The 25,992-nt window shown below is 40.0% G+C and overlaps 1 protein-coding gene across 1 annotated transcript in view; it reads left to right on the forward strand.

The window, feature by feature from the left end:
- Positions 1 to 25,992, forward strand: part of LARGE1 (LARGE xylosyl- and glucuronyltransferase 1) — a 351,225-nt gene that overhangs the window by 78,010 nt on the left and 247,223 nt on the right. The window contains exon 2 of the mRNA XM_077339666.1: positions 2,246 to 2,432. Coding sequence (XP_077195781.1) covers positions 2,327 to 2,432 — 106 coding nt within the window. The 5' untranslated portion in view covers positions 2,246 to 2,326. The remainder of the gene's footprint in view (positions 1 to 2,245; positions 2,433 to 25,992) is intronic.

Consider the following 25,992-nt stretch of genomic DNA (forward strand, 5'->3'; position numbering starts at 1 on the left):
CTGGCTTCTCTTGTAGCCAAGTTTAAACACAGCTGAGGTAGTGGGGAGCTCTCAGTTCCCTTTCACCTTAGCTGATCCTCAGGCTGACTTCTACAGTCACTTTAAAGTATAAAGAGACTGCATAAGCTGCCTAACAAGCATCTGAGAGGTGGGAGCAGCTTTCAGATTTACCTGAAATTCTCATATATGGGATTTTGTGCGGTTTTTTTTGGGGGGGGTGATGGTCCTGGATACATTTGAGAAGCTAAAATATAACCCCAAATACCAATAATGTATTTTTTGAGTATATTTGTGGCTCAGGAGAATCTGAATGCACACCCCAACTTTTGTCTTCAGCTGTGTTCCTGCTTTAGGATCTCTTGTTTTAACTTTCATCAATAGTAATTTCAGATTTTTACTGTTGTCTGTCAGTAACGTGATGTTATCTGCATAGCTCAAGCTGTTAATTTTCATCCCACCCATTTTCATTCTAGCTCCACCTAAATTTAATGCAGTTTTCCTTATGATTTCATCTGCATTTAAATTGAACAGATATGGAAATAAGATGCCAGAATAGTGTTGCCAGGCAGTGCCAATGGTGGACAACTGGGGGACACAGCTTGCAAAAGAATTAAAAAGATAAAAACAACCAGTCTCATGTACTTCCTGAAATTTAAGTGGAAAGTGTCAAGGCTAGCTCTAGCTCTTTTCAGTCCTGGCTCCAACCTGGTGGAACGAGCTCCCAGAAGAGCTAAGGGCCCTGCAGGATCTACCAGCTTTCCGCAGGGCCTGTAAGACGGAGCTCTTCCGCCAGGCATATGGTTGAGGCCAGGGCAGCTCTCCCACTAATCCATCAGAGGATCCCCTCCAATATTGAGATCTCTAACACCGAGATCATGGTTAGATCTATTGTATTGGTGCCACCCTCTTCTGAACATTATTCTCTCCACCAGGCTGAACTAAGATCAGAATTGTGACCACCGCCGCTATATGTTATGTGATATGTTATATGTAACTTTTAATTGGGGTTTTTATGGGGATTTTATTGTGTTTTAACTATTTATGTTGTAAACCGCCCTGAGACCTATTGGGAGAAGGGCGGTCTAGAAATTAAATAATAATAATAATAATAATAATAATAGATAAAACCATAGAGTTTCAGCCATTTCTAGGACTACTCTTTTTAATTCCTGTAGCAACTTCTGGTAAGTACATGGGGCTGATTTTCCCCCTCAATTTCTCCCCTACCTCTGCACTTCCCCCAGGTGTATGGAAGACCTATGTCAAACTTTAACAATTTTGCTAGGAGTTTTCTCTTTTGTCCTGCTTTTTAATCTTGACCAAGCAGTTACATCTGTCCCTTGACGAGCTTTAACCCACAGTAAACCCAGTTTTTCTCCTCCTAGATTTTGTGGGCCTTTTTTTTTAAAAAAAGATATTTTTCTTTAAATAGTATGTGCTTTCTTTCATGGTGAATTCAAGAACAAGTTTTTAAATTTAAAACAAAATGAAACCCCTGCCCTTTTCTGAAGGGTGAAATAGACTAATCTGGAAATCCCTTTCCATCCTCTGTCAATTTCATCACTCAAGATTTTTTTAAAGGAAGGGCAGCATACAGGGTCTTGCTGTGTTGCTAAGTTTTCCCCTTCTCTTCCCCCAGCAACAAATGTGGGTTTATCACTGCATATATAATTAGCAAAGAGCTGCAGGATCCTTTGTGCATGTACTAACATGATGTATGTGTTTGTTAATTTATGTCGGCCACATTTACATATTAGTATTTCGGTGTACATTTAAAACATGTTAGGTGATATAACCAAGTATTTATTGCTGCTCCACTATAGCTATATACAGCTTCTGGCACTACCATTTTCAGTCTTCCACTGGAATGCCTCCTGTTGTTTGGAAACAGAGGCAGTAGAACAGGTGGCCCTGTTTTATCTACCTAGGAGTACCACCTGTGCAGAAACATCAAGGAGAGTGAAGGTTCCCCCTCCCCCTTTTCAAAGGGCAGAATGAAATTGCTGCTTTTTATAAAATATATATGTCATGTGTTGATGTATTGGTTTATGCTCTTTCATGACTCTTCTAAGGCACACATTTATTGTTTTTGACATTTTCCAGAATGCTGAAATGGGTACTTTCTTTCAATGCATGTGGTCTATTTTTACCATTGTTTTGCAAAGGCTTGGGAAGATTCAATTCATTGATATGGGTGTCAAGGTAGTAAGCTGTGTAGGTCATACTTTTTTTCCCTTTTTTCCAGGGAATAATATGTGGGAGACACTGGACTTCATGTTTCCAACATAGGAACAGAACCAGATTGGGAATCTCGACTTCTGAGAGAATGCTGGGAATCTGCAGAGGGCGACGGAAATTCCTGGCTGCCTCTCTGACTCTTCTTTTTGTTCCTGCTATAACTTGGATTTACCTGTTTGCTGGGAGCTTTGAAGGTAAAAGGAAAGTAATGTCTGTACTTGGTGCCATTTGGGAGATGCAGAGTTTTTGGGAGTTGCATCAGAGCTCCTTAAGATTTAGCAGGCTTTGGACAGATGGGATAAATCTGTCATGTGTTGTCTTCCTGTAAAAGGGAGATAAATGCTACTATTCTGTCATTCCACGGTAACATTTTCAATATTTATATTTCTTATCTTAGTTAATCTTATCTTAGTTAATTTCTGTGGATGTACTTGTTATGAGGGCTGAAAGCACAAATTGATTTATGAACAGACTGATTATCACAAATAGAAAGTGTGATTTTTGAATCACATTTTGCACAACTGTCTCTGATTCTTTGTTTCAAACAGTCTCATGGCTAAGAAAGACTACAGGAAAAATGTTTTCAAAAATAGCTTGGTGGTGTTTTCTCTTGTGCTAGGAAGCTTGGAGCTGATATATTCTAGCAAAATGTCTGCACCTACTTCTTATTCAGGTATTGCATCTAATAACATTGAAGGTGTTTTGTTTTGGCTGAGTGTTATGTGAAAGTGGTGGTTTGACTACCATATATTATTTAGAGCATGAATTTTATGTCCCAAATCAGTTTTGTAGTTGAAACTGTGTCATATTCTCTGGAGAGGAAATATATATATATATATATATATATATATATATATATATAAAGAATTTTTTTCAGGAGGCTGAATCCATACGAGAGAACAGTTTGCTTAGCACTTCTTGCAGTCCTGTTGAATTTTAATCCAGTACAAAAGTTGACCTGTTTTAGTACAAAAAGTTGTCCTCCCCCCCTCCCCCGCCCTTCAGGTAGTAAGAAGTATCTATACCATATACTAATGTCACGACTCTCTTTGGTTTTGTACACAAAACATAACTAAACAAACGTAGTAGGTAAATGTACCTACCTATAGCTAGTGCTGTGTGTAAAAGATGTATTTTATGAAGGCGAAATTCATTATGGATTCTCCTGCCCACTCAATTGAGATTGCAACACACATGTTTTGTCCTATGAAGACCAGTGGCCCTGCAAACAAAGAAAGTGGCCATCCCTATAACAAGGTCAGTGTCGTCACCATCACCATCGTCCTTATCATAACATCTTATATTTTGATAGTTCAGTGTGACCTAATCAGCAAATACTTAAATCAATGGATCCGGAGAATAACAGACCTAAAACAGATGCAAACCGGAAAGAACTTGGGGGGCTTCCCAAGACTTGCAGAGAAATTTGAAAACATAAAAAAAAACTACATTGCAGGGCTTAAATCCTTTCAAAACAAACCCAGTAAGAAAGCAGTGGCTGTTGCTAGGCAATCACAGAAATTTGGCCAGCTTTCCAGGCTTTGTTGGTGCTTGCTTTGAATCCCCATTTTGCTATGGAATCTCCCATGGCCTGTTGCACCCTCTCATCTTACCTCACGTGGTTGCTGCAGGGATAAAATGGAGGAGAGTAGAATTATGGAAGCTGCATTGGGTCCACATTGTGGAGAAAGGCAAGTGAAGCAACTAAATCATAAGGGGGTGGATAAAAAGTAGATTGATGGATGGATATGAACAAAGCAAGAAAGGTGAGGAGGTAGGATTGATGACAAGAATAAATAATGTGGGGAGGGGATGCAGTCCTTGCTGGTGCCTCCCCACTGTAGAAGGGCACAGCACAGCTAGCTCTGCATGACTAAGCCATAGTTTTCCTGGAGAGAGCCTGCCAGGGAGAGGGAAGGAAGGAAAGCTGAAGGAAGGGAGGGGCATATAAATGTAGATGGGTTATGGGACTATCAAGAAGGGGAAATAGGATGTATTGAGGAAGGGGAAAATGAGATGCCACCCACAGGTCCTTGGAGGTTGCCCACTTGTCTTTTTATATTCTTCTTTTCATGTTTTCTAACTAGGACTTGCATGTTGCATTCTGCCTCAAAGTAATCCTCACGGATGTAGGCAAGCACTTATGCAGATGAGTGTGCAATTAATTAGAATTCTGATGTAACATGCAGTCACTGCATAAGTATTTCCTAGAAAGAAACATTTATAGAAGTACCCAAGGGAAGTGATGGGAATTGGTTACTTGAAATGATGATGGCATTTACATGCTGATGAGGTTTGATCTCTGCCACCGTCTCTCTAATTTGAAACCCCTCTCTTGCAGGAAAAAAATAGTGGTATTTTATCTACTTATTCCCTACCTCCTGTTCCAAATATCTTGAAGTCTACCTGCGGATAATCCTATCTCTCAGTTGCTTCAAGATATTTACCGATCTGAAACATAAGCATCACTCAACAGGAGGCTGGATTTCTTTCCTTGGAGTGACTGATAGAGCAACACACAATCAAAGAGTATCAAGACAGTAATCAAATAGCACATAGGCAGCAGGGTATCTTGCCCAGGTTTGCCTGTACTAAATATTCAAAAGATTGAGTGTTGCATATTATGAATATGTGAGTTGGGGTGTGAGAAGGAAATGAATTGTGAGATTTATAAAATAAGCAGGCATTTGTTCCCCCCATTCTTGCAATGCAGCTCTCAAAGTAGTTTGTAAAATTATTTTAAAAGCCAATAAAAAAATTTAAAGTAAGCATGATAGAAACAAGAAAGGAGAAATGGCAAAATCAGCAGTAAAACAGCAGCCAACAATCAGAGAGAAAATTTAACCCTTTCCAAATGGTCTCTGGAATAAAAGATTTTCACAGGAATCTCGGAAGGCCATGAGTGTGAGGCCCTTGAAGATTTCTTAGAACAGAGTGTTCAAACCCAGTAGGAAGTGAAGTACTACACCAAAATGGCTGCCACAGGAGGTGGAGCCAAACTTCAAATGGCTGCCTCAGAAAGTGAGTTGAATATAATACCTCTTTCCTCACACCTCCCAAGGCAAAATGAAGCTTGAAGGGGAAATGGAACTACACACTAAGGAAAACCCAGTTGCTTACCAGTCCTCCTCATTCTCCAGTGGAAAGCCCTTTTATTTGAATGAGAGCTGTGACCCTTAAATCCCGGACCCTCATCCTATGGGTTAAGAAGGTTTATTTTCTCATTTCACACAGAACTAATTTCACCAGCAAAAGAATTGTGCTCTGCATGTTTCCCTTATATATTCTAATAAAGTGTGACTCAATCTGCAGATACCTAAATCTACAGACTAGAACCATAGATTATGGGCAGACTCACATAAAACAGATTTTCATGCAAATGTGGGGATTCCCAGGTTTGCAGAAATACTTGAAAACATTTAAAAAGTACATTGGTCTCTTCCTCTGTCTTGCTTCAGCAATGACAATGACATGTGGTGGAAGGAAGCCTTAGTGAGCTTGATGATGGCGGAAAGCTGCCAGGAATGACTGGGGGCAGGGAAGCCTTGGAGGTTAGAAGGAGTGCGTCTGTCATCCACTGATACCAGTGTCCCTGTGTATGTTGGGGGAGGGAGCCTTGGATGTCAGGAGCCGCATGGGATGAGAGAAACCTTGAAGACTAGGAGCTGCATAGCTCTTGACCCCCAATGCCTGTTGAGTGGGAAGAAGACACGGAGGTAGGAAGCTGTGCAGCTCTAAGCCTCCAGTTTTGGTGGTAGAGAAAGAATTCTGGGCAGGCCCCATTTTAGCGGGGAGAAATAAAAGTTATAGGGTGTCAGGATCCAGTCCATGGAGGGGAACAGGAACATTTGCACAAGTTCCAGTTCCCCTTCTTAAGTATTTGCTAGGGATCACTCCTCTTTCCTTGGAGCTATTTCCCTCAGTCTGGATAGGGATCATGAGGCTTTCCTAGGAGCTATTTCCTCTCACTCCCTTAGTCTTCTTTCCCAGTCTGCTATTAGTTCTTAACTTCCCTGTCAGTCAAGGCTCTCAGACAGGGTTAAAGCATTAAACATTTACTGTCTGTCACAGTACACAAGCTGCTGGATTCTGGGTTCAGCCAGATCTTCCTGCCCAGATATTCTTATTTTAATTTGAGAAAAAGTGTGCTGACGAGTCCAAAAGAATATTTTCCTTCCTTTCACACTGCAATCCAAAGACTGCGGCAGACCTGAGATAACTGAGCCAGTAATGATGTTGAGCCAATCTACTTGTGCTGATATCCTTTTCCTTTGTACATGCCAATATATTGTTCAAACTACATTGACCTTATCAACTAGTGTGCCTGGAGAGTCCCTTTGAGAACAGAGTGAGCACTAGTGAGCCACCCTTTAATCTTTTATGCAATGGCCTGCCATCACCTCTCAAATCTGGATTTGTCCTGGGGTCTTCCAGTTGAAGAATCCTAATGCACAGTAACCTTAGCCCAGTCTACTCCATTTAAAAGAATGAAGGACTCACAGAATAACTTTTCAGGCTGGGCTCTGGCTCATAAAAGCTTATGCCATAATAAACATTTTAGTCTAACGTGCCACGGCAATTCTTATTTTAGCTGTAACTGGAATGATAGAATAGCAACATTTAAATTTCATCTGTGATTGCTGTGGTGTTTATTGTGTGGTCTAGGTTTCTAAAATACAAAGATTGTTTCTGGAGATTCAAAAACACCAAGGAATGTTGCGGTATGATATCACAATTCCGTACTGTGTAGCATTATAATAAATGTGCTTGTGTGTATCCTTAAGGAAAAGGGCAGCTGTGAACTAATACTGTAACCTGTATGCTGAATGCAGTTTTTAAAAAAGCAGAAACCTGGTAGATTACTAATGGAATAGTCCTCTCCTGCAAGCAAGAGCAGGCTATTTGAAAGCACTGTATCCAGGAGGAAATTTGGGTGAGAGACAATGTAGTAAACATTCTTATTTATTCTCCCCACCACCACATTAGAAATAGGGTTTCCAGCTCTGTGTTGGGAAATATCTGGAGACTTTCGTGGTGGAGTCAGGAGTGGGTGGGATTTGGGGGTTGGGGGAGGGACCTCAAAGGAGGCTAATACAATGGAGTAGGGTTGTGTGTGGCAGCGTCTGAATCAGCCGCTCCTGGCCGATTTGGACGCTGCTGCACACAACTCTACTATGGAGTCCACCCTCCAAAGCAGCCATTTTTTCCAGGGAAACAGATCTATTTAGTCCGGAGATGAGCTGTAATTCCAAGGGATCCCTAGGCCCTGCCTGAGAACTGGCATCCCTACATAGAAAAGTTGTGATTCTTACATTTATAATTTGCCACCTGGCTAAGGTCACTAATTTACCACTTTAAAAAAAAATCAGAGCTATCAATCATTCACCTTCCATTTCAAAACAGCTCTTCAGAGAGGGTAACATGGAAGAGTTTTAGACAGCTGTTTATTAATAAGTCCTTTAACTAACTATTTATGCAAATAAGGCTTTAATTTCATCTCTTAATGGCATTTGTATGTGAGGCTTCAAATGGAAAAATCAACTCATGTATAATGAATGATGTTTTGCAGTTACTCTTTATGGACTAAAAATTAGAGGTCTTTACCCTTTGCATTATGACAAAAATAAATACATTAAGATATTGAAAGAATATGAATTACTCATATAACACCGATTATTGTCAGTCTTCTGCCTATGTACCTGATAATTTCTCCCATTTTTTCTACCCACCATCATACCTCCTGAGCTACCATGATACTTTTTTTCTTGGATTAAAAGAGAATTAAGACAGACCTGTCAATATAGCACTGAAAAGCTTTCTAGCCAGGTTAAAGGCATTTTAGTTGCCAAAAGGGAGGTCCAAAATGCTGTCACTCCTCTCAAATAGTGAGCAAAAAGCTAACTGCACTCTACACAAACCTACCAGTGTATGTTTTGTAGATTGAACTCCTTGTTTGTGAATTCATATGATTAAAAAACAGTTATTGATTCTTGATTCATCTGAACCTTTGCATCGATTTGACCTGCTAATTTGAGAGTTGAACGCCAGGCAACATTTTTCTCCCCAAGTATTAATTGTAATAGCTTCCTAGTATTTCATAACCACTTTCCAGCAATCTGCTTCAAAGCTGGCGTTTAAGGTAACAGCCTCAATGGAAAGATTATAGATCCTAGAATATTTTATATGAGCCTGAGTACAATTTTCTGTCTCTACATACATAATTATTGGTTTCCAGCAGCTCTAATAAATGTTCTTTGAAATGTTGCCAATATGCAGAGAGGTGAGTAAATCTGCAAGTTAGCTTGAATTTACTGTGTGGATAAGGTCATTTCATGTACATTTCACAGGGAGACAGGAGTGCTCTTCTCCCTGAATGTACAAATTCCTTTCTGAAATCTATGAAACAGCCATATTAAGCTGACATGAAACTATTTTGTGTAATCTATGTGACAAGCCTTTTTTTCAGCCTTGCCATACCATATGTTGACCTTTGCTGGTAGAGCTTGTCTTCATACCACTCCCAGATGTAAATGGTTGTGACTTCTGGAAGTATGCAGTAATCCATCTAGAACTGTTTAGTATGGTGTTGGTACATAGAACTAACCACACAAAAGAATTGTCCTATTGAGATCATTCTGAGTTCTCCCATAGGAATGAAAGATAGTACACTGAGAAGAGGCTGTAATTAATATTCAGTGCAACTTCATGCAGAATTACTCCAGTGTAAATCTATTGAAGTCAATGTATAGACTAGAGTAATTATGTATAGGATTGCTGTATTAGCCATGAATCTTAAAGCATTCTAATACTAACGCTGGTCTATCTGATTGATATGAGACAGTATGGAGACTTTGCTTGAATCCCAGCTCCCCATGTTGCTCACTGGGTGACCTTGGACCAATTGATCTCTCAGTCCAAGTTACCTTCCAGGGGTAATTAAGTGGAATAATCTCTTTTATGTTTCAAGTAGGTAGACGTGTTGGTCCGAAGTAGCACAACAAAATTTGAGTCCAATAGCACCTTTAAGACCGTGAAAGATTATTCCAGGTGTGAGTTTTCCTCAGACAATGGAACATGGATCATAAGAATATAATGAGAAAGTAAATTAGTATCAAATTATTAAACAGCATCATAATGCCCGAAATATGTAGTGTGATAATTCTTTGCTGGAAAAGCAAATCAGTACTTTGTCGTTCACAAAAACATTGGGGCAATAAAAATTTCAAGATTAGTGATTAATGGCAGACACTTTCTCAGTTGTGAAAAGAAGTAATTAAAAGTGACTTGTTGCTAGCCCCATCCATCTTCCCCCAAGCATGGAGGCATCCCCACAAGTGACAAGCCATGTTGAGTTTGTTATCCCATCCTGAGAACAGAGAGTTAGATTCTAAATAGCATTGCATACTTCCTTACATCACATAAGTCTCATTGTCCCAAAGAAAATAAAAAGAAGAGGGGATTGTAAGGAATGTGGATATAGGAGTTGAATGAGGCTAGCATACGTAGTGAGATAAGAAACCTATTTCCTTGTTGAATCCTGGGTATTCCATTGTTTAAGGTGCTGTAATAACTTGGAGTTTTGCAGTCTCCCTTTCTGGTCTGTTTTACTGCTGCTACTTTTGTCCTTTGTCTCACTGGTTTTTGTATGTGCTCCTCAGTAAAGTTACTAGTAGAGATTAAACAGTTTCTACTCATAAAACAGAAGATGTTAATCTTCATCAAGCACAATGAGAAGTTTAAGTCTCCATCTCTTTCTCTCACATCTTTCCCCCCTTCCTCCCAATGTTCTGGCAGCTGTTATTTGCACCATTGTCTGTGGGACATTTAATAATCTGACTCTGCAGATTCATTTCAGTGGTTTCACTCCTTTTTATTTCTTCCTTCACTCTTGTAGAATTTCATCAGTGTAGATCATAATTGAAGACCTCTGTCAAAAGACAGAGGGAAGGATAGCTGTCCTGTGTGCAAAGCTGTCTCTACAGCGTGTCATTTTTGCTGGAGTTAGATGAATGAACTCAAGACATGGTCTCATTTAGGAGCAGCTTTCAAAATTATTTCATATAAGCATTCTTGCATTTTGTGTGCTATTTTAAGCATCAGTTTTATGATTGACTTTTCTGTCATGAAGGCAGAAAGGGCGTTCATTATCTTCTGAGATATCCATTCCCATCTAGTTAGATAGTTAATGATTGGTGCCTTCAGGGGATAAGTCTCAGAATTCACCAGACCACCTCTGCTTTCATCTGAGAAATAAGGTGCCAGTTTAGCTCTGGAAATATATTGTGTTTTTGATAATTGACTTGAATGTTATATATACAACTAAATTATATAGAATCATATAGTTGGAAAGGAATGCAGAAGGGAATGCAGGAAACTCACAACTATGTCTACCCAGCCACAGTTGCCTCCCTAAAGAAAACCCAGAATCCTTGGCTAGTCTGACCTGGAAGAAATTTGCCTCCTGACCCCAAAATGGTGATCAGCATTTCCCTGGGCATGCAAGAAAGGACCACAAGAGCCAAGAACCAACACAATCCTTTCTGTTCACCCACTCACAATCTGTCTAAATTCAAAGAACTAGCATTTCTGTCAGATGGTTTCTTCCAGCTGTTTAGCTGAAAATTCATTAGAATTAATTTCAACTAATTGGTCCTGCTTCCTTTGCCCTTCCAAAGTCAGAACTCACTTTCCTAATCTCCCTCTCCCTGATCCTCATATGCTTATCAGATTCCATTATTTGTAAGGTATATAAAGATGTCCTTTAAGAAAACCATGTTGTTGGGTGCTTTCATGGTAGAATTCTTTCTAATCGTCATTTGACTCAGTTTTAGAGCCATTGTGGCTAATTATTTGGGGTATAGATGCTGTGACTTGGCTGTAGTTCTAACCCTTCTTTCGAAGCCAGACTCTGATGAGTCCTTGAGAGATGATTTGATGAAAGCAAAGGAAGAAAAGTGTTCTTCATATAGCCATAAGTGAACAGAAGGCAACAAACTACCAGCAGCCAATCAGTACCTGTAAGCAATTCTTGGGTGAACAGGAAATAGCACAGAGCTGCAACATCAGGAAAGGGATCCATCCAGTCTGCTGTAGGTTCTTGCTCTCTCTTGGCTTTGAAGAGAACTAGGAAACCCCACTTCACATGATATCAGCATAATCTACTCAAATATTCTGAAACATCAATTAGTAATGTGCCCTCAACAGAACCTTAGTGGGGTTATTTTAAAAGGTCTCTGGGAAATTGGGGGAGTTATGGGGGAGCAACCAGCTAGCCATGCTTCTTGACTGGATGGGACTAGTCTAAAGGATAAAGGATAACAAATCTCTTCCTGTACCCCATGATAACAGGAATTTAAGTAAGAGAATTCAGCTTTTTCCTGTGATTAGATGAGAAAAGACATATGGATCTTCTATGATTAAATGATGTGATAATTTTCCAAAGAACTGAGTTTAGGATTGGACTGATATTGACCATCTGTCAATACACCAAAAAGCATAAAGATATTTTATGTATTTATTTAATTTATAGTTCACCTTCCTCCTTGGACTTGAGGTGGATCACATAATAACACCCCATAAAACTCCATAAAATCCCCTTTAAAACCTTGAAACTATAATAACCGCCAGCACAAGATGTCTTTGCCTGTATGCCATTAAAGATAAACTGTAACTCTGTGCCTCTATCTTTGTATAGTATCATTAAAATCATCAAAACTGTTTCAGGGTAAAGTGGTTTGGGGCTCAAAGCCTGAGCAACTTGACATGTATTCTTAACATTCATGTTAATTTTCATGTCAGGCATGTAGTTGTTAATTACAAAGGGCAAAGCCTTCCATTGCTGTAAATTGCATTTTTATAAACCTAGAGAATAAGAAGTTACCTAAAGTCATATAAATGTCAAAAGCTGTTCAGAGGAACTAGTCATCTATGATAGCACCATCTCTCTGATTGATTGAGTGGCAGGTTTCCAGAAGGAAAGGTGACTCAACAGATCTGCTTTAAGCACCATATGATCTCAAACTGCAATAACTCTTTCAGATAAAATTTGAAAGTGATGCTAGATACCTCAAATGACCCTGATCTTCAGTTTAATTCTTAACCTCAGTGTCTCTAATTTATCACAGTTGTTACACTTGGATTTTTGTTGTTGTTGTCAGCCATTCAGTCATTCCAACCCTTGATGATCCCATGGCACAGCCGCTGCCACAATCCCCAGTCCCACACTGCACCCTTTGTCGGTTTTCTTTTTCCACTGATCAATCCTAGCATAATAGCTTTCTCCACTGAGTTGGATTGCATGATATGGCCAAAGTCATTCAGCTGGAGTTTTGTGACTTTGCCTATCAATGATATATCAGATTTTAGGTGCAGTAGTATTTCCTTGTTTGTGACTTTTGCTGTGCATGGAACCTAAAGAAGCCTTCTCCAACACCAGAGTTCAAGACTTGGAGATTACTGAACCAGAATCACCTTGCCTGCATTGGGTATATGACTTCAATCATGCACAAATCTAATTTATTATTGTTATTATTTTTATTGTTGTTATTGGATTTATTGGCCGCCGCTATCATCCAATCTATCTTGCGGCAGTTACATAATATTAAACCCCACATAAAAATACATCAAACCATTAATCCCCCTGTTAAATCATGGTATCCCAGCGGCATACCCTTCTCCCTCCCAAATCAGACAACTCTCTCTTTGCACCTCAAGGGACAATCAGTGGGTGGCAGCTTTCTGTTGCTGATTATGATCTGGGCTAGAGGGGCCCATCTGATCTCACATGCCCTGACCTCAACCAAATGTCTTCCTGTCCACCCTTGATACTAACTTGGTGGGCTTCTATCATTAATAATTTATTTATTGACTTTATAGTCCCTATTTTTCACTGAGCCTCAAGGTGAAGAACACAATATAGTCACTACAGTCAATAGGATGAGGCATCTATGAGAGATGCAATAGGAATAGGAGCTTTGAACCTGTACCAAGTTCCTTTAATTTTTTTTTAAAAGAAATTGACGAGATGGGAGGGGAAGGGGGAAAGGTCAGACAACAACCCTTGGGAGCATTTCTCAGCTCACCCACCCCTGGCTGTATGATGCACATGTTGGGAGGACACAGGTGGGATGACTGGAGAAAATTTGGGATCCACAAGGAAGACTTGTCTATGGTTCTTATACTAATCCCTCACAAGACTTAAGGGGGGCTTATAAAAATTAAATGCTTAAGCAGTACTGGAGCTTATATGACCCATTATGCACGGGGGAAATAACGCACATTCGGGGTGGAATGGCGGCGACTAAAATCACCGATAACGCACGGAGCCGACTGCAACTGGCTGCAGCTTCGGTGCATGCCACCGAAAAAGCCGAGTCAGTGAAACGCGGAAGAAAGCGCAGCTTCCGGGTGACCGGGGCGCAACCAGAAGCGGCGCCCGGATCGCCGCGTGCATAATCGGTTACTCTGGGTTTTGCCGCCGCCGCGCCCCGCCCCGTGCATAACCGGTGTGCGTCGCGTCTTCCCCCTCCGCATTTTCCATGTGACCCAAAATCGCCGTTTCGGCGGCCGTGCATAATGGGCCTAAGAGATGAAGGTGGGAAAACCTTTTACAATGTCTACCTGGAAGTGAAAGAAGCTTTAGGAATATTCTCCTTTCAATTTCAAAAGGCACTTCCTGCCTGAAACTGAGCAATGAGCAGAGACCAACCAGCAGCACAGGAAGGAGGGAAGAAAGAAACTGGACAATCCAGTTTTTCTCATCATATGCAGAGTAATCTTGGAAAAGATAGTGTTCTCAAAGATACTGCAAATTTCCTTTTGGCATCCTTACATAACACAAGATTGCTTCTTTGTTCTAAAATAGTATCTTATTCATAATAAACTAGAGGGAGATCTGAAGGAAAACTTGGGTAGGGAATCTGCAAGCTCTTTTATTTATTGTCTTTTCCCAAGAAGACCCGAAAGGGTAAAGCTCATTCCATTTAAAAATAACCAGGAAGAAAATACTGTTTTAGTATTAAAAATGTGAATTTCAATATGGCTTTCCATGCTAATAAGGAAATGGAACCAAGACCAGCTTCTAAATATAAGATGGAAGTTGAAATACTATTAGGCACATGAAAAATAGCATGGAAAAATTTTGACTGTAGGGATCCAGTTTTTGAATAAAGAAGAGGCAATGAAATTGGAGCTCCATAAAGCAGAATTTTTTTTGCTTTCTTGACTTCCAGAGCAAAAGGTACGAATTGCCCTCCAGAGTGGTAAAAGTATCTCATAATGAACTTAATTAAATTTCCACTAGTTGCCTGAAACTCACCATTCAGGATCCGGGGATTTACTTTTTCCCCCATGATAACATTTCTGAAAACACATTAATTTAGGTATAGCATAGTTAATAGAGAGCAAATTGTCATGACAGTACAAAACAAAAACTTGGAGATGTCTTAATCCTACTCTCAAGCAAGAAAGAAAAGCTGCACCATCAGCATACAGTAGAAGCAGCATAAAGTGAACAGCCAAATTAGGAATGCGAGAATAGTTAATTTGTAGTTAGCTTAGTATATAATATAAGTTAAATAAATCAGGAGCCAAGATACATCCCTGTTGAATGGCTTTTAAAACTAGGATTGGATTTGAAAGATAACCAGTTGTAGGATATCTCATTCTCATTGAAGGTGAAGTGTGTAAAGAAACAATTAGATACAGTAATTATTTAGGAACTCCCAGTTGGATTAATTTGATCGAAAACCTTGTGCATGAGATGTTATAATGGTTACCCTAAGGTCCATAACACCAGTTTAACAGTTTCCTCTTGGAATGTGATGAATATTTGTCAGAAAGAAGCGAGAACACATCTGTGTGATGTAATGTAGATGAACCCCTTTTTAAAACTAATTTGTTTTGGCCCTGGTATTGACAAATTGTTACTCCAGCTGCAAATGAGCTGCATACAGCTTTCCTGGTATAGATAACAGACTGATTGGTCTATAATCGGCCAGAGAATGAAGTAGCCCTTCTTATATATGGGAACGAAAAATGTTTCAGGAATTCGTCACAGTAAATAAGTGTTGTAAAAATGGACCCTGTCAATCACAGTATGTTGTTAAAGGTTCTGGGGCCAGGCAATCTGGTCCAGGAGTCGTCCTGGACTTGAATCTTTTTATTAAATAAAATAATTCCTTTAATTTTTCCAGGGAACATTGGCAAAAAGTATCTGGAAATACAGTAAAAGATGAGAGTGTAGAGGGTTCTTTCCCATTTAAAAGGGTGGTTAGATAGTATTTCCAGAGATACATTGTAATGTGCAGATTTCTCTATTGGAAAAGGTTTGTTACTTGTATTTACAACTTGCCAAAAGGATTATTATCATGGTGATGAGAAGCATCCAACAATTTTTACCAAGTTAGAATGGAATAAAGATATTTTATGAACATATTGACAATATTGTTTTTATAGATTAAGTATTGCGGTAGAAATTGCTGAGTATTTCATCTTTGAAACTTAGATAAATGCAGTGTTTTAGCATGCATTAAGTTCTGGCAAATGGCATAAGAATGTATAAGTAGGGACAATAGCTACCCATTTGCAGGGTACTTTGAATTCCAAAATTCTTTTTGAATGGCATTGTGCTTTGAGTTCAGATTTCTTAGTCTCTACATTAATCATCATATTATTGAAAATTGCCCTTTTCCAAAAAGATTCTCATTGCTGTTGTCAGGGAGTGATGATATGCAATGGCAGTAAATTAGAACAGAACAACATTAATGTCAAAATACTGTTGCACTTTGTAATCACTCCTGTAAACAGAAGAAAACAATTTAAAAGTATTAAGACAGTTTTGATTTTAATTGGCCCAGTTGTTTATTTTCACAAGGAGATCCGTTTGTTTTGCACATGGAGATCTGTGCCTGTAGTACAGTCTATAACTACAAAGATATTTTCATGTTTTGTTGGGGATTTTTTTTAGCATATTTGACACCAATAGAAACATGAAATTCCTTGCACAACAGAAGGCTTAAAAGCCTATTTCTCTTCCTCCTTACATAGATAATACTTTTGGAAATAGCTTAGATTTGCAAGAATTTGTATATTTAAATGCATATATTATTATGGAGTTTATTTGCCTCCATGTATTCACAAGTGGTGCTTGCACAGGGGATACCTTTACCTTTTATTCACAAGTAAAGATGGCAGAGCCTCTTGTGGCGCAGAGTGGTAAGGCAGCCGTCTGAAAGCTTTGCCCATGAGGTTGGGAGTTCAATCCCAGCAGCCGGCTCAAGGTTGACTCAGCCTTCCATCCTTCTGAGGTCGGTAAAATGAGTACCCAGCTTGCTGGGGGGTAAACGGTCATGACTGGGGAAGGCACTGGCAAACCACCCCGTATTGAGTCTGCCATGAAAACGCTGGAGGGCGTCACCCCAAGGGTCAGACATGACTCGGTGCTTGCACAGGGGATACCTTTACCTTTACCTTTAAAGATGGCAGCTTTCCAGTGAGTTAAAAAAATCTATTTGTAGAATCATTTCTAAAGAATTGGAACTTATGGTCATGCTGTGGAAAGGAAAGAAAAGCTTCCTCTGCATTTGGCATTTAAACACCTAGCAGAATCATGTTTAGATTTTAGGAGGTAACAGTTGCCTACTTGCATAAATGTGGATATGGAAAAATAATTAATAGTATAAGAAAGATAATTCATTGTTTAAAAGGTATCATAAATGACTGCAGGGTTGACATGAATTATGCCAGCAAGAGAGACTAGAACACATATTATAGATGCAAACATACACATACACAAACACACATGCACTCACAATATGAGAAAAATCAGCACTATTTTTCCTCACACTCAGCCCTTCCTAATCTTAGTCTGGGACAGCTGGGTGGGGCTGTGTTGTGAGGGAACCAGCAGCCTCCAGACAAGTATTACAAGGAGAGGGGAAAATAACAACAACAACACAAAAAAAACCAGTATTATGAATTGCAACTGTGTGTGAAGGCTTCTTGAAAGGTGGCCAAGATGGCAAAGGGTGACTGATTGCCAGTAGCTAAGCCATGTGGCATCACAGTTAGAATTCACCAGTTACTGGATTGCAGGCAATCACCTAACAGACTTATGAACCAATCATGGGCCTCCGTTAACAGTCAATTGTGTGTCTTGGTGGGAGGTTCAAGTATGTATATACCATAGTTCTGGTTGTTGTTGTTTAGTAGTTGTTCCAGTAAAGTTGCTGGTTATTTGAAGTTGAGTGTCTGTGTCTTACTGAACCCATGGATTTAATAGGTTCACTGCTATGGCTCTAGGGCAAGGGAATTTTTCTTTTTGTGTTTTTCGGTAGGTAAGGCTGTATGTTGGTCCTCTAAAACAAGAAATACAAAGTGAGTGAGGCAATACCTTGATAATTTCATATTTTCATATCACCAAAGCCTTTCTGCTACTTCCTTGTATGTATCTTCAAAAACAAATTTGGGAAAGCAGTGTGGGAAAAGCCCAGGTGATGAATGAGCAAACTGTATTTTGTGAATCTGACTGAACTGAAAGAAATAGAAAGGTGTCCCAAATTGAAGTAACAATTAACTTTCCTAATGTCATCAAACGAGAAAGGGAAGGATTTGTGCTTGTCTCTTGCAGATTGCAAATGTGCTGCTTCAGATGTTTCTGAGCACAATGCAGCACTCAAGTGGAAGAGCAGCATGCGGATGGTAAAAGGTGAGATGTTTTGGGTGCCATCACTGTCAGGGAGAGGAATGATTTAGCACTTTCGTTTCATGCCTTCTGGTTTATCAGTTTCCCTTAGGAACTGTCTCTGTGTATTGCTACCATCCTCGACCCCATTTCCAAATGGTAGCAAGCAGTAGGTGACTCTGTCTTACAAAATGGTGGAAGCCAAAATACTACTAATAAAAAACCAAAGAGCAATCACTTATGTACTGAAAAAAACCTCGTTTTATAAGAAAGAATTAGGAATAATTAAATTTGAGATATAATCACTGAACGTTAAAATGACAAGGCACCACTAGATACTGCAGGAGAAGAATTTGGAGGGAATTGGGAGAAAGTACTGGAATGATTAAAAAGTATCAGTGTTGACATTAGCTTAAATTGTTTGGCTGATTGAGCATGAATCGTGACTAATAATATACCCAAGAATCTGTTGGAGAGAGGGAAGTGAATGCTTTCATACTTAATGCTTTTGATCATGCATTAAAAAGAGACAACTGCATAATTCTTCATCTGGGCAACAAAAATGAGAAGCATGCATGCTGGATGGGAGATCCATTTCTGGGTAGCAGTGTGTGTGAATGATATCTTGGTGTACTTATGGACTATAAGCTGAATATGAGCAGACAGTGTAATGCAGCCTTGGGCTGTATTAACAGAGGCATCACATCAGAATTGCAAGATGTGGAGTATTGTGTGTAGTTCTGGAGGCCTTACTTCAAGAAGGATGTGGACAAAATTGAGAGGGTACAGAGGAGAGCAGTGAGGATGATCCGGAGCCTGGGGACCATAACTTATAAGGAAAGGCTGAGGAACTTGGAGAAAAGGAGGTTGAAAGAGGACATTATTGTACTCCTTATGTATTTGAAAGGTTATAACTTAGAAGAGGGCAGGGAGAAGTTCCTGTTGGCAGCACAGAATTGGACCCACGGTAATGGGTTTAAACTAAATATAGAACAGTATTGGCTAGATATCAGGGAAACATTTTTCCACAGTCCAAGAAGTTCAGGAGTAGCATCAGCTGCCTCAGGAGGTAGTGAGCTCCCCCTCATTGATGGTCTTTAAGCAGTGGTTGGACAGCTACTTATCATGGATGCTTTAGGCTGATCCTATACTGAATAGGGGGTTCAACTACATGGCTTGTACGGCCCCTTCCAACTCTATGATTCTATTTTTAAGGAATACTTCAGTGTTGTTGTTATTGTTATTGTCAGCCATTCAGTCATGCCCGAATCTTGGCAGTCCCATGGCACAGCTTTCGCCATGATCTCTGAGCCTGTACCACCTCCCTCAGTATAATTGGTGCTATTGGAAAACGTCAGATATTGAGTAAGAATTTGACACAGGGAAGATCTTTTTTCCCCTCTGTGCAAATGCAGTGTATTAGAAGATAGATGTGGCAGCATACATGTCTCTTAGATATTGGAATTACTTGGAAGGGGCACAGAGAAAGGGTGTTATCTCTGCACGTATACATAGTTGGGGCCGCGTTTAAGAATGAGGATGGTGCCAGGCTACTTTTAATTTCTTTATGGAAAAAAAAATAGGTTTCAAGGGTGAAAGCAATCTATGAAGGTGACTGAAAATGGAATTTTTTTTTTGCTTCCTAAAGTGACAAACTGGTCTATTTATCAGAGTGATGGGAATTAGAAGACACATAGCTAGCAATTTTAAACCTTCCCCTCTTCACCTGAGAATGGCTAAAACAGGGGAAGGGAATTATTTACCTTTTGAAGACTTTTCTTCTCCTGGTCTTGCTCAGCAAAGTCAGTTAGATCATGCTTTCCAGCACTTAAATATTCAGTATGCAGATCTCTTTGAGCAGTGTGGGTCATAGAGGAACATGGCGGAATTCATCCTTGCATGGTACTGCTGTAAGTTACAATGGAGATTCTCATAAAAGTGCTATTATATATGGCCAGATAGGATTGACGGGGGATGAAGAAGAAGAAGAAGAGTTGGTTCTTATATGCTGCTTTTCTCTACCTGAAGGAGGCTCAAAGCAGCTTACAGTCGCCTTTCCTTTCCTCTCCCTACAACAGACACCCTGTGAGGTGGGTGAGGCTGAGAGAACCCTGATATCACTGCTCGGTCAGAACAGTTTTATCAGTGCCATGGCAAGTCCAAGGTCACCCAGCTGGCTGCATGTAGGGGAGTGCAGAATCGAACCCGGCATGCTAGATTAGAAGTCCGCACTCCTAACCACTACACCAAACTGAATCAGGGGTAGGGTTGCCACATCCACATTGGGAAACTCCTGGAGATTTGAGGATGGAGCCTGAGGAGGACAGGGGCCTCAGTGGGGTACAGTGCCACACCCTCCACCATGCAAAACATCAATTTTCTCCAGGGGAACTGATCTGTGTAGTCTGGAGATGAGCTGCAATTCCAGGGGATCCCCAGGACCCACCTGGAGACTGGTTTTCCCCAGTGCTAGGAAAGATGTTTTATCTGTTTAGTTACAGTATTGCAAGTTATTTGCCCGATGAGTCTAATAAATCAGAAGAAGCAGGATGATCAGCAAAACGCAGCCCCCCCTCGCTCTATTTTTGATACAATGAAATTAAATGATACATGCATAAGAACAATCATACCAGCCTCATCAGATTCTTAAAGGTAGCTGATGTATAGACTTACCAGGCTGCCCTCCCATCCCTCTCCTTGTTCAATGAAGCTGAAATGGGAAACATGACCTCACTGCCAGATAAGTATTCCGAAGTGACATCATGGTGCCATGTGACACTCTAGGAATTCCCTCTAATAGTTATGGTTTTTAACAGAGAGAGTGGGGGAATTCCTATACAGTGATCCCATTTTCCCTAGTCTCTGCCCTTGAATTCCTCTGCCCCACTACATCCCTCCCCCAATCACTCCCAGCTGGTATCCCTGAGATAACATTAAAAAAAGAGAAAGAAATAGTCTAGTGAATGACGTTTAGTAAGCTCTGACTAGGATAGCCCAGGGTAGTTCAAAAGAACCAAGCACTGTGTTTTATCCTCTGGCATGCAGCCTGTTACGCTAAATGAAAATTGCCTGCTTAATAAAATCAAGTTTTGGTGCTAATGTATATATTTTGTGAATTCCTTCAGTACTGGAACAAGTGTATATAGATGTTTCTGTTAATATTTAAGTCTTTCATTTAAACAGTGTATGTTTGTCTCCTTTACCTTGGTTGAGATTTCCCTTTGATTGTTAACAAGTCAACTTTTCCTTCCTCACTTCACTCCCTCTCCTTCATCCCACATTATTTCTTCTAGACAAACTCCATCTGGACATCGTTGTGTTGTTTTTGACGATAGCCTAATATTTTTGTTTGTTAGGATTATAGGATTAGCCTGACTTTTAAATAAGTGAAATAGACAGTTTCTCATTAACATTTATATTGCTTTTCCACCCTCTTTGTTTAGTTTTGGGCCAATAATATTAAAGTACTGGATATCTATAGTTTAGGGAATTTTTCCAGTGAGCAGTAACCTCTTTAGAGATGTGCTGTGGCAAATCAAGCTAAGTGCAGAGTTCAGCTGTTACACTGGTTACAGAAGCAAACGAATTTAGAAGTATCATATTAAAGGGAAACACTTTTGTTCATGGAGCAAAATGTTTTTGCTTGTGGAAAACTGAGCAAATCTTATACAATTGAAGAAAGAGATCTGAAGGCCTGGAAAAAACTTTGAAAAAACTTTGTATAAAGAGTTTCTCCTTCGAACTGTGTAAAATCATATTTAAGATATTCCCTCACTCAGATTGGGTACAATACAAAATTGTATATAAGGCAGTACACAGCATGAGATTTAGCTTAAATGTTTGTGGGGGGAGCAAAATGGGGCTGAAATGGCTTGCAGTCATTCCTGGCTGACAGTGAAGAGGTGTGTGCCCCCTGCTGCCAGTCCAATATGGAAGTGGGAGGGAGTGAAATCGATGACGGGAATGGCTTCTACTAGGGTGGAAGGGGTTGAGGGGGAAGTAAACTGATGTGCTGAAATCTCTTGCAGCTGTTTTGGGCTGAAAGTGACATTCACACAAAAATCTTACTTTTCTATACTTAAAAATAACAGTTCGACATAAATAAGATTGTGATATAATTGCAAAGAAAAAGAATTATCAACTTTATAGTATATTTCTCACTATAAATTTAAGTGCTATTCTCATTCAAACGAAAACACCTGGGTTGTCAGGGTGTGCTTTAAATGTGAAGTGGGTGACAAACAGGTTGGGCAAAATTGAAGAAGTGACCCCTTTACTGAAGAGCTATTGCCAATGTGATATCCTGTACCTGTAGAAATTAATACTGGTGATGTTATATTAAGGTAGGTTAACTGTGGATCTGGATAGATTTTTGTGTATAATTTATTTAAAAGTGTTAGGGTGTGCTTTACTGGCTACAGATGAAAGTATTATTTTGTTACTTTACACAGTGTTGTTGCTTTCATTATAGACTACAATTGCAACCACTGAAGAAGTAATAGAAAGCAGGATTGAATACCTGGGATCCCCTTCTGGTTGCAGAATGATTTAGGACTGCATTTAATAAAGTACAAGAAGATACAACTTTTTGCCTATTGGTTTCATTTGCTTTGAATTTTACCTTGGCAAAATATTGCTATCTGAAGGTAAATCAGATGGAAGGCAACTCCATCAGTGTTGGGAGTATTTTTTAAAAGTATATCGAGGCATGGCGATAACTGGAACAAATATTCACCCATGTGTGTCTAGCAGAAGCAACTCTAGAAATATAATTGATTGTATTAAGTGAAATGCACCAAATGATATGTTGTTGTGGCACTTAGCTGGCAGTTTTGTATGCCTAGCATGTGAATAATTAATACGAGAAAAAATTGTGACTTTCTGTTCATTTTTAGCACCTACTGAAACACAAGAGATGTTGTTCCGTGATATTTTGAGACTTTCATTGCAACAATACTTTAAGGTTTGGAGAAAAAAACACTTTCATAAATCTTTACAAAAGCTCAGCACTTCCCATTTGCAGCTGTGGTGGGAAACATGTTTTCAGAGCTATAGGACTCAGGTTTACATAAGCCACAACATGTATGGCATGTACAAAGAAGTGACTATTTTCAAAAACTTACCTTGCCTTGCATTTCTGACTCATCTCAAACCTTATTATTGCATTTTCCTCAATTCTTTTGGTGACAACTCTCTTCTGAACTTACTACTTTCAGTATTCTTTCTATTTATTTTGATAATCACTGCCTGGCATGAAAGTTTGCTTCCACATCCTCCTCTCCTTTGTCCCAGGTAGGGATGCCAACCTCCAGATGGAACCTATGAATCCCTCTTAATTACAGCTCATCTCCAGACTACAAGAATTGGTTCTCCTGGCCAAAATGGCTGCTTTGAAGGTGGACCCCATGGCATTGTAGACCAATGAGGTCCTTATCCTCCTCAGGCTCCATCCCCAAAGCTCTAGGTGTTTTGCAATATGGATCTGGCAACCTACCCCACTCCCCCTCCCATGGCAAGAGAGGACTGGTTACTCTAGCCCCAAGAGGTTTTTAAGTGAATAAAATGTCCCTTATTCCTTTTAACTCTGCAAAAATGTTTCCCTTCCACTTGTTGCCATTATATTGATTTTCATTCATTCTTTGCTTGTTTTCTTTGTTTGATCACTGCAACCTCCTTTTCTCTGTTCTTCTCCTTTCATGCACTTCCTACCACCTTTATCCAAAATGCCACTGGGAAATTCAGGTAGCTGAACCAAGTGATATCTTTCCTTCAATCCCCATAACAGCTACCTATTCCATTTCCCATCCACCAAAATCTTCTTGTCATTCTTCAAGTTTCTCTTGATTTCGCCTCATCCTTTATGCGTAATCTTTCTTCTCATCATTTATGTCTTTACATTTGCTTCTCCAAACCTCTACTATCCTTTGTTGTCCCAATATTTAGTGTTCCCTTAATCATCTTTTCCTTTTCTTCATTACTGCTTCTTCTGCCTAGAAACTCCTTCCTAGATCATCTATGTTCCGCTCATTATTTTGTCTTCCAAATCCTTCACCACACCTCACGCTCTCTAATAAAACCTTTGGCTCATCCTATTTATCAGTTTATAGCTGAACAAAGCTTATGTGCATGTAATGAAGTGTAACTGTGATTCTGTTCTGTTATCATAAATGGAGAGTGTTTGTTATGGGCCCAGTGTTCTTTCTTTTTCCCATCCCTTTGGGATGAAGGGGGATATAGAATTTTTCTGATTTCTGTGAAGTCTAGTTTCCAGTGACATCACACTATGAAAATTGAGCTAACTGGACTTTTCATCTTCTCAAACAGGGATTCTCTACTGAATCTGTGACTTAGAATCTTGGTTAGTGGTAAAGAGCCAAAGTCCACTTTATGCGAACTTCCTAAACCAGAAAAATGTCAATCTTGCTTTTTATGCAAGGAAGGGCTAAGAATATAAGATCATAAAAAGGGCCGTGCAGGATCATCTACTACAACATCCTTTTTCACACAATGGGCAACCAGTTGCTTGGAGGCCCAACAAACAGCACAAAGGGAGAGGCTTACTCTTACATTGCCAGGCTCCCAATGGCTACACTGGTTACCTGTTGAATACCGGATGAAGCTTAAGGTCTTGGTAATTACCTTTAAGGCCATAAGTCTGGACCCAGTGTACCTGAGGAACTGACTCTCTGCCTACACCCTGCAAAGAACATTACACTCAGCCAATAACAACCAGCTAGTGATTCCTGGCCCCAAGGAAGCACACCTGGCCTCAACCTGTCCTGCCTCCCACTTGGTGAAATGAACTCTCAGAGGAGATCCAGGACCTGATGGAGCTAACACAGTTTTGCAGGGCCTGCAAAATGGAGCTCTTCCACTAAGCATTTGATTGAGGCCAATGAAACCAAAAACAGCCATTAGACCTTACAGAACCCCTGCCTGATCTGAGCGCTCTGTAGGGTTACTGTTGAAATTTTAAAACAACTTAAATGTTCAGTGTTATTGATGTTACTGTTGTTTGATTGATGCAGTTACTAAATCCATTTTGTATATGTCTTTTGGTTTTCTGTTCTCTGTGAACTGCCCTGAGCCACAAGGAAGGGTGGTATAAAAACATAATAAACTAAAACATAATTAAAATGGGAAGAGGGTGTTGGGAGGAGTTGGGACTCACCACCTACCAATCAGGTAGCCTGTTCCAGCTGTCCCATTCATGATTGGCTGCCTGCCCAATGAATGGCCAATCAGGAGGGGGAGGAGCAGTTTCCCCACTAGCGTTTCTCCCTGCCCGGAAAAGGCCTGGAGAGGCCTCAGTGAGCCTCTTTGAGGCTGTGGGCAGAGGAGCGGAGTCTCCGCCAGTGCTTCCCCTTCCCACCCCAAAAACCCGCCAAGGCCTCTCCAGGCTGGGATGATCTGCCTGGGGTGGTGTAGGGGGGGGTGCCTACCAGATACAATAGGCTTTTTCCTAGTATATAAATACTACAGATGTTTACTGCCTCTGGTAGTTCACTTTAGTCATCTTGGCTGCTAGCTATGCAATAGGCTTGTTCTATGGGAATCTGTCTTATCCCTCTTTTAAAGCCATCTATTCTCATAGTCATCACTAGATACACTGGCAGTAGAATAAATAAGATTTTCCTTTTGTCTCTGTTGAACCTACAGCCTGTCAAGTTCATTGGGTGATGGAGTTCTAGTAGGATAAGAAAGATTAACAACTCTATTCACTTTCTCTCTCATACATCATCTCAGACTTTTTAGTCTTTCCTCATGGAAAACAGAACAGGAAGCCAGAGGTATGTTGTGATATCCAAGAGAAACAATTATTTGAGGATATTCATTAACTTTTTGCCCTTGTCCCTTCCCTCTGTCTCATCTGTTGCCAACGCTTGTATTGTAACCTCTTGATTTTAATGTTATGGAAAGCAACATATAAATGATGGTGCTCTATGAACAGCATGGTCTTACTAGTACATATCAGTTAAATACTGCTTGCTTGTTGCTATGCCGTCCTCTGTAGTTTCTCTACATTGAAAACATAAGAAAAATTGAGCCTCTATTTCAAATTATGGACGACT

This window comes from Paroedura picta, chromosome 5 (genome assembly GCF_049243985.1).
Source record: "Paroedura picta isolate Pp20150507F chromosome 5, Ppicta_v3.0, whole genome shotgun sequence".
Taxonomy (NCBI): Eukaryota; Metazoa; Chordata; class Lepidosauria; order Squamata; family Gekkonidae; genus Paroedura; species Paroedura picta.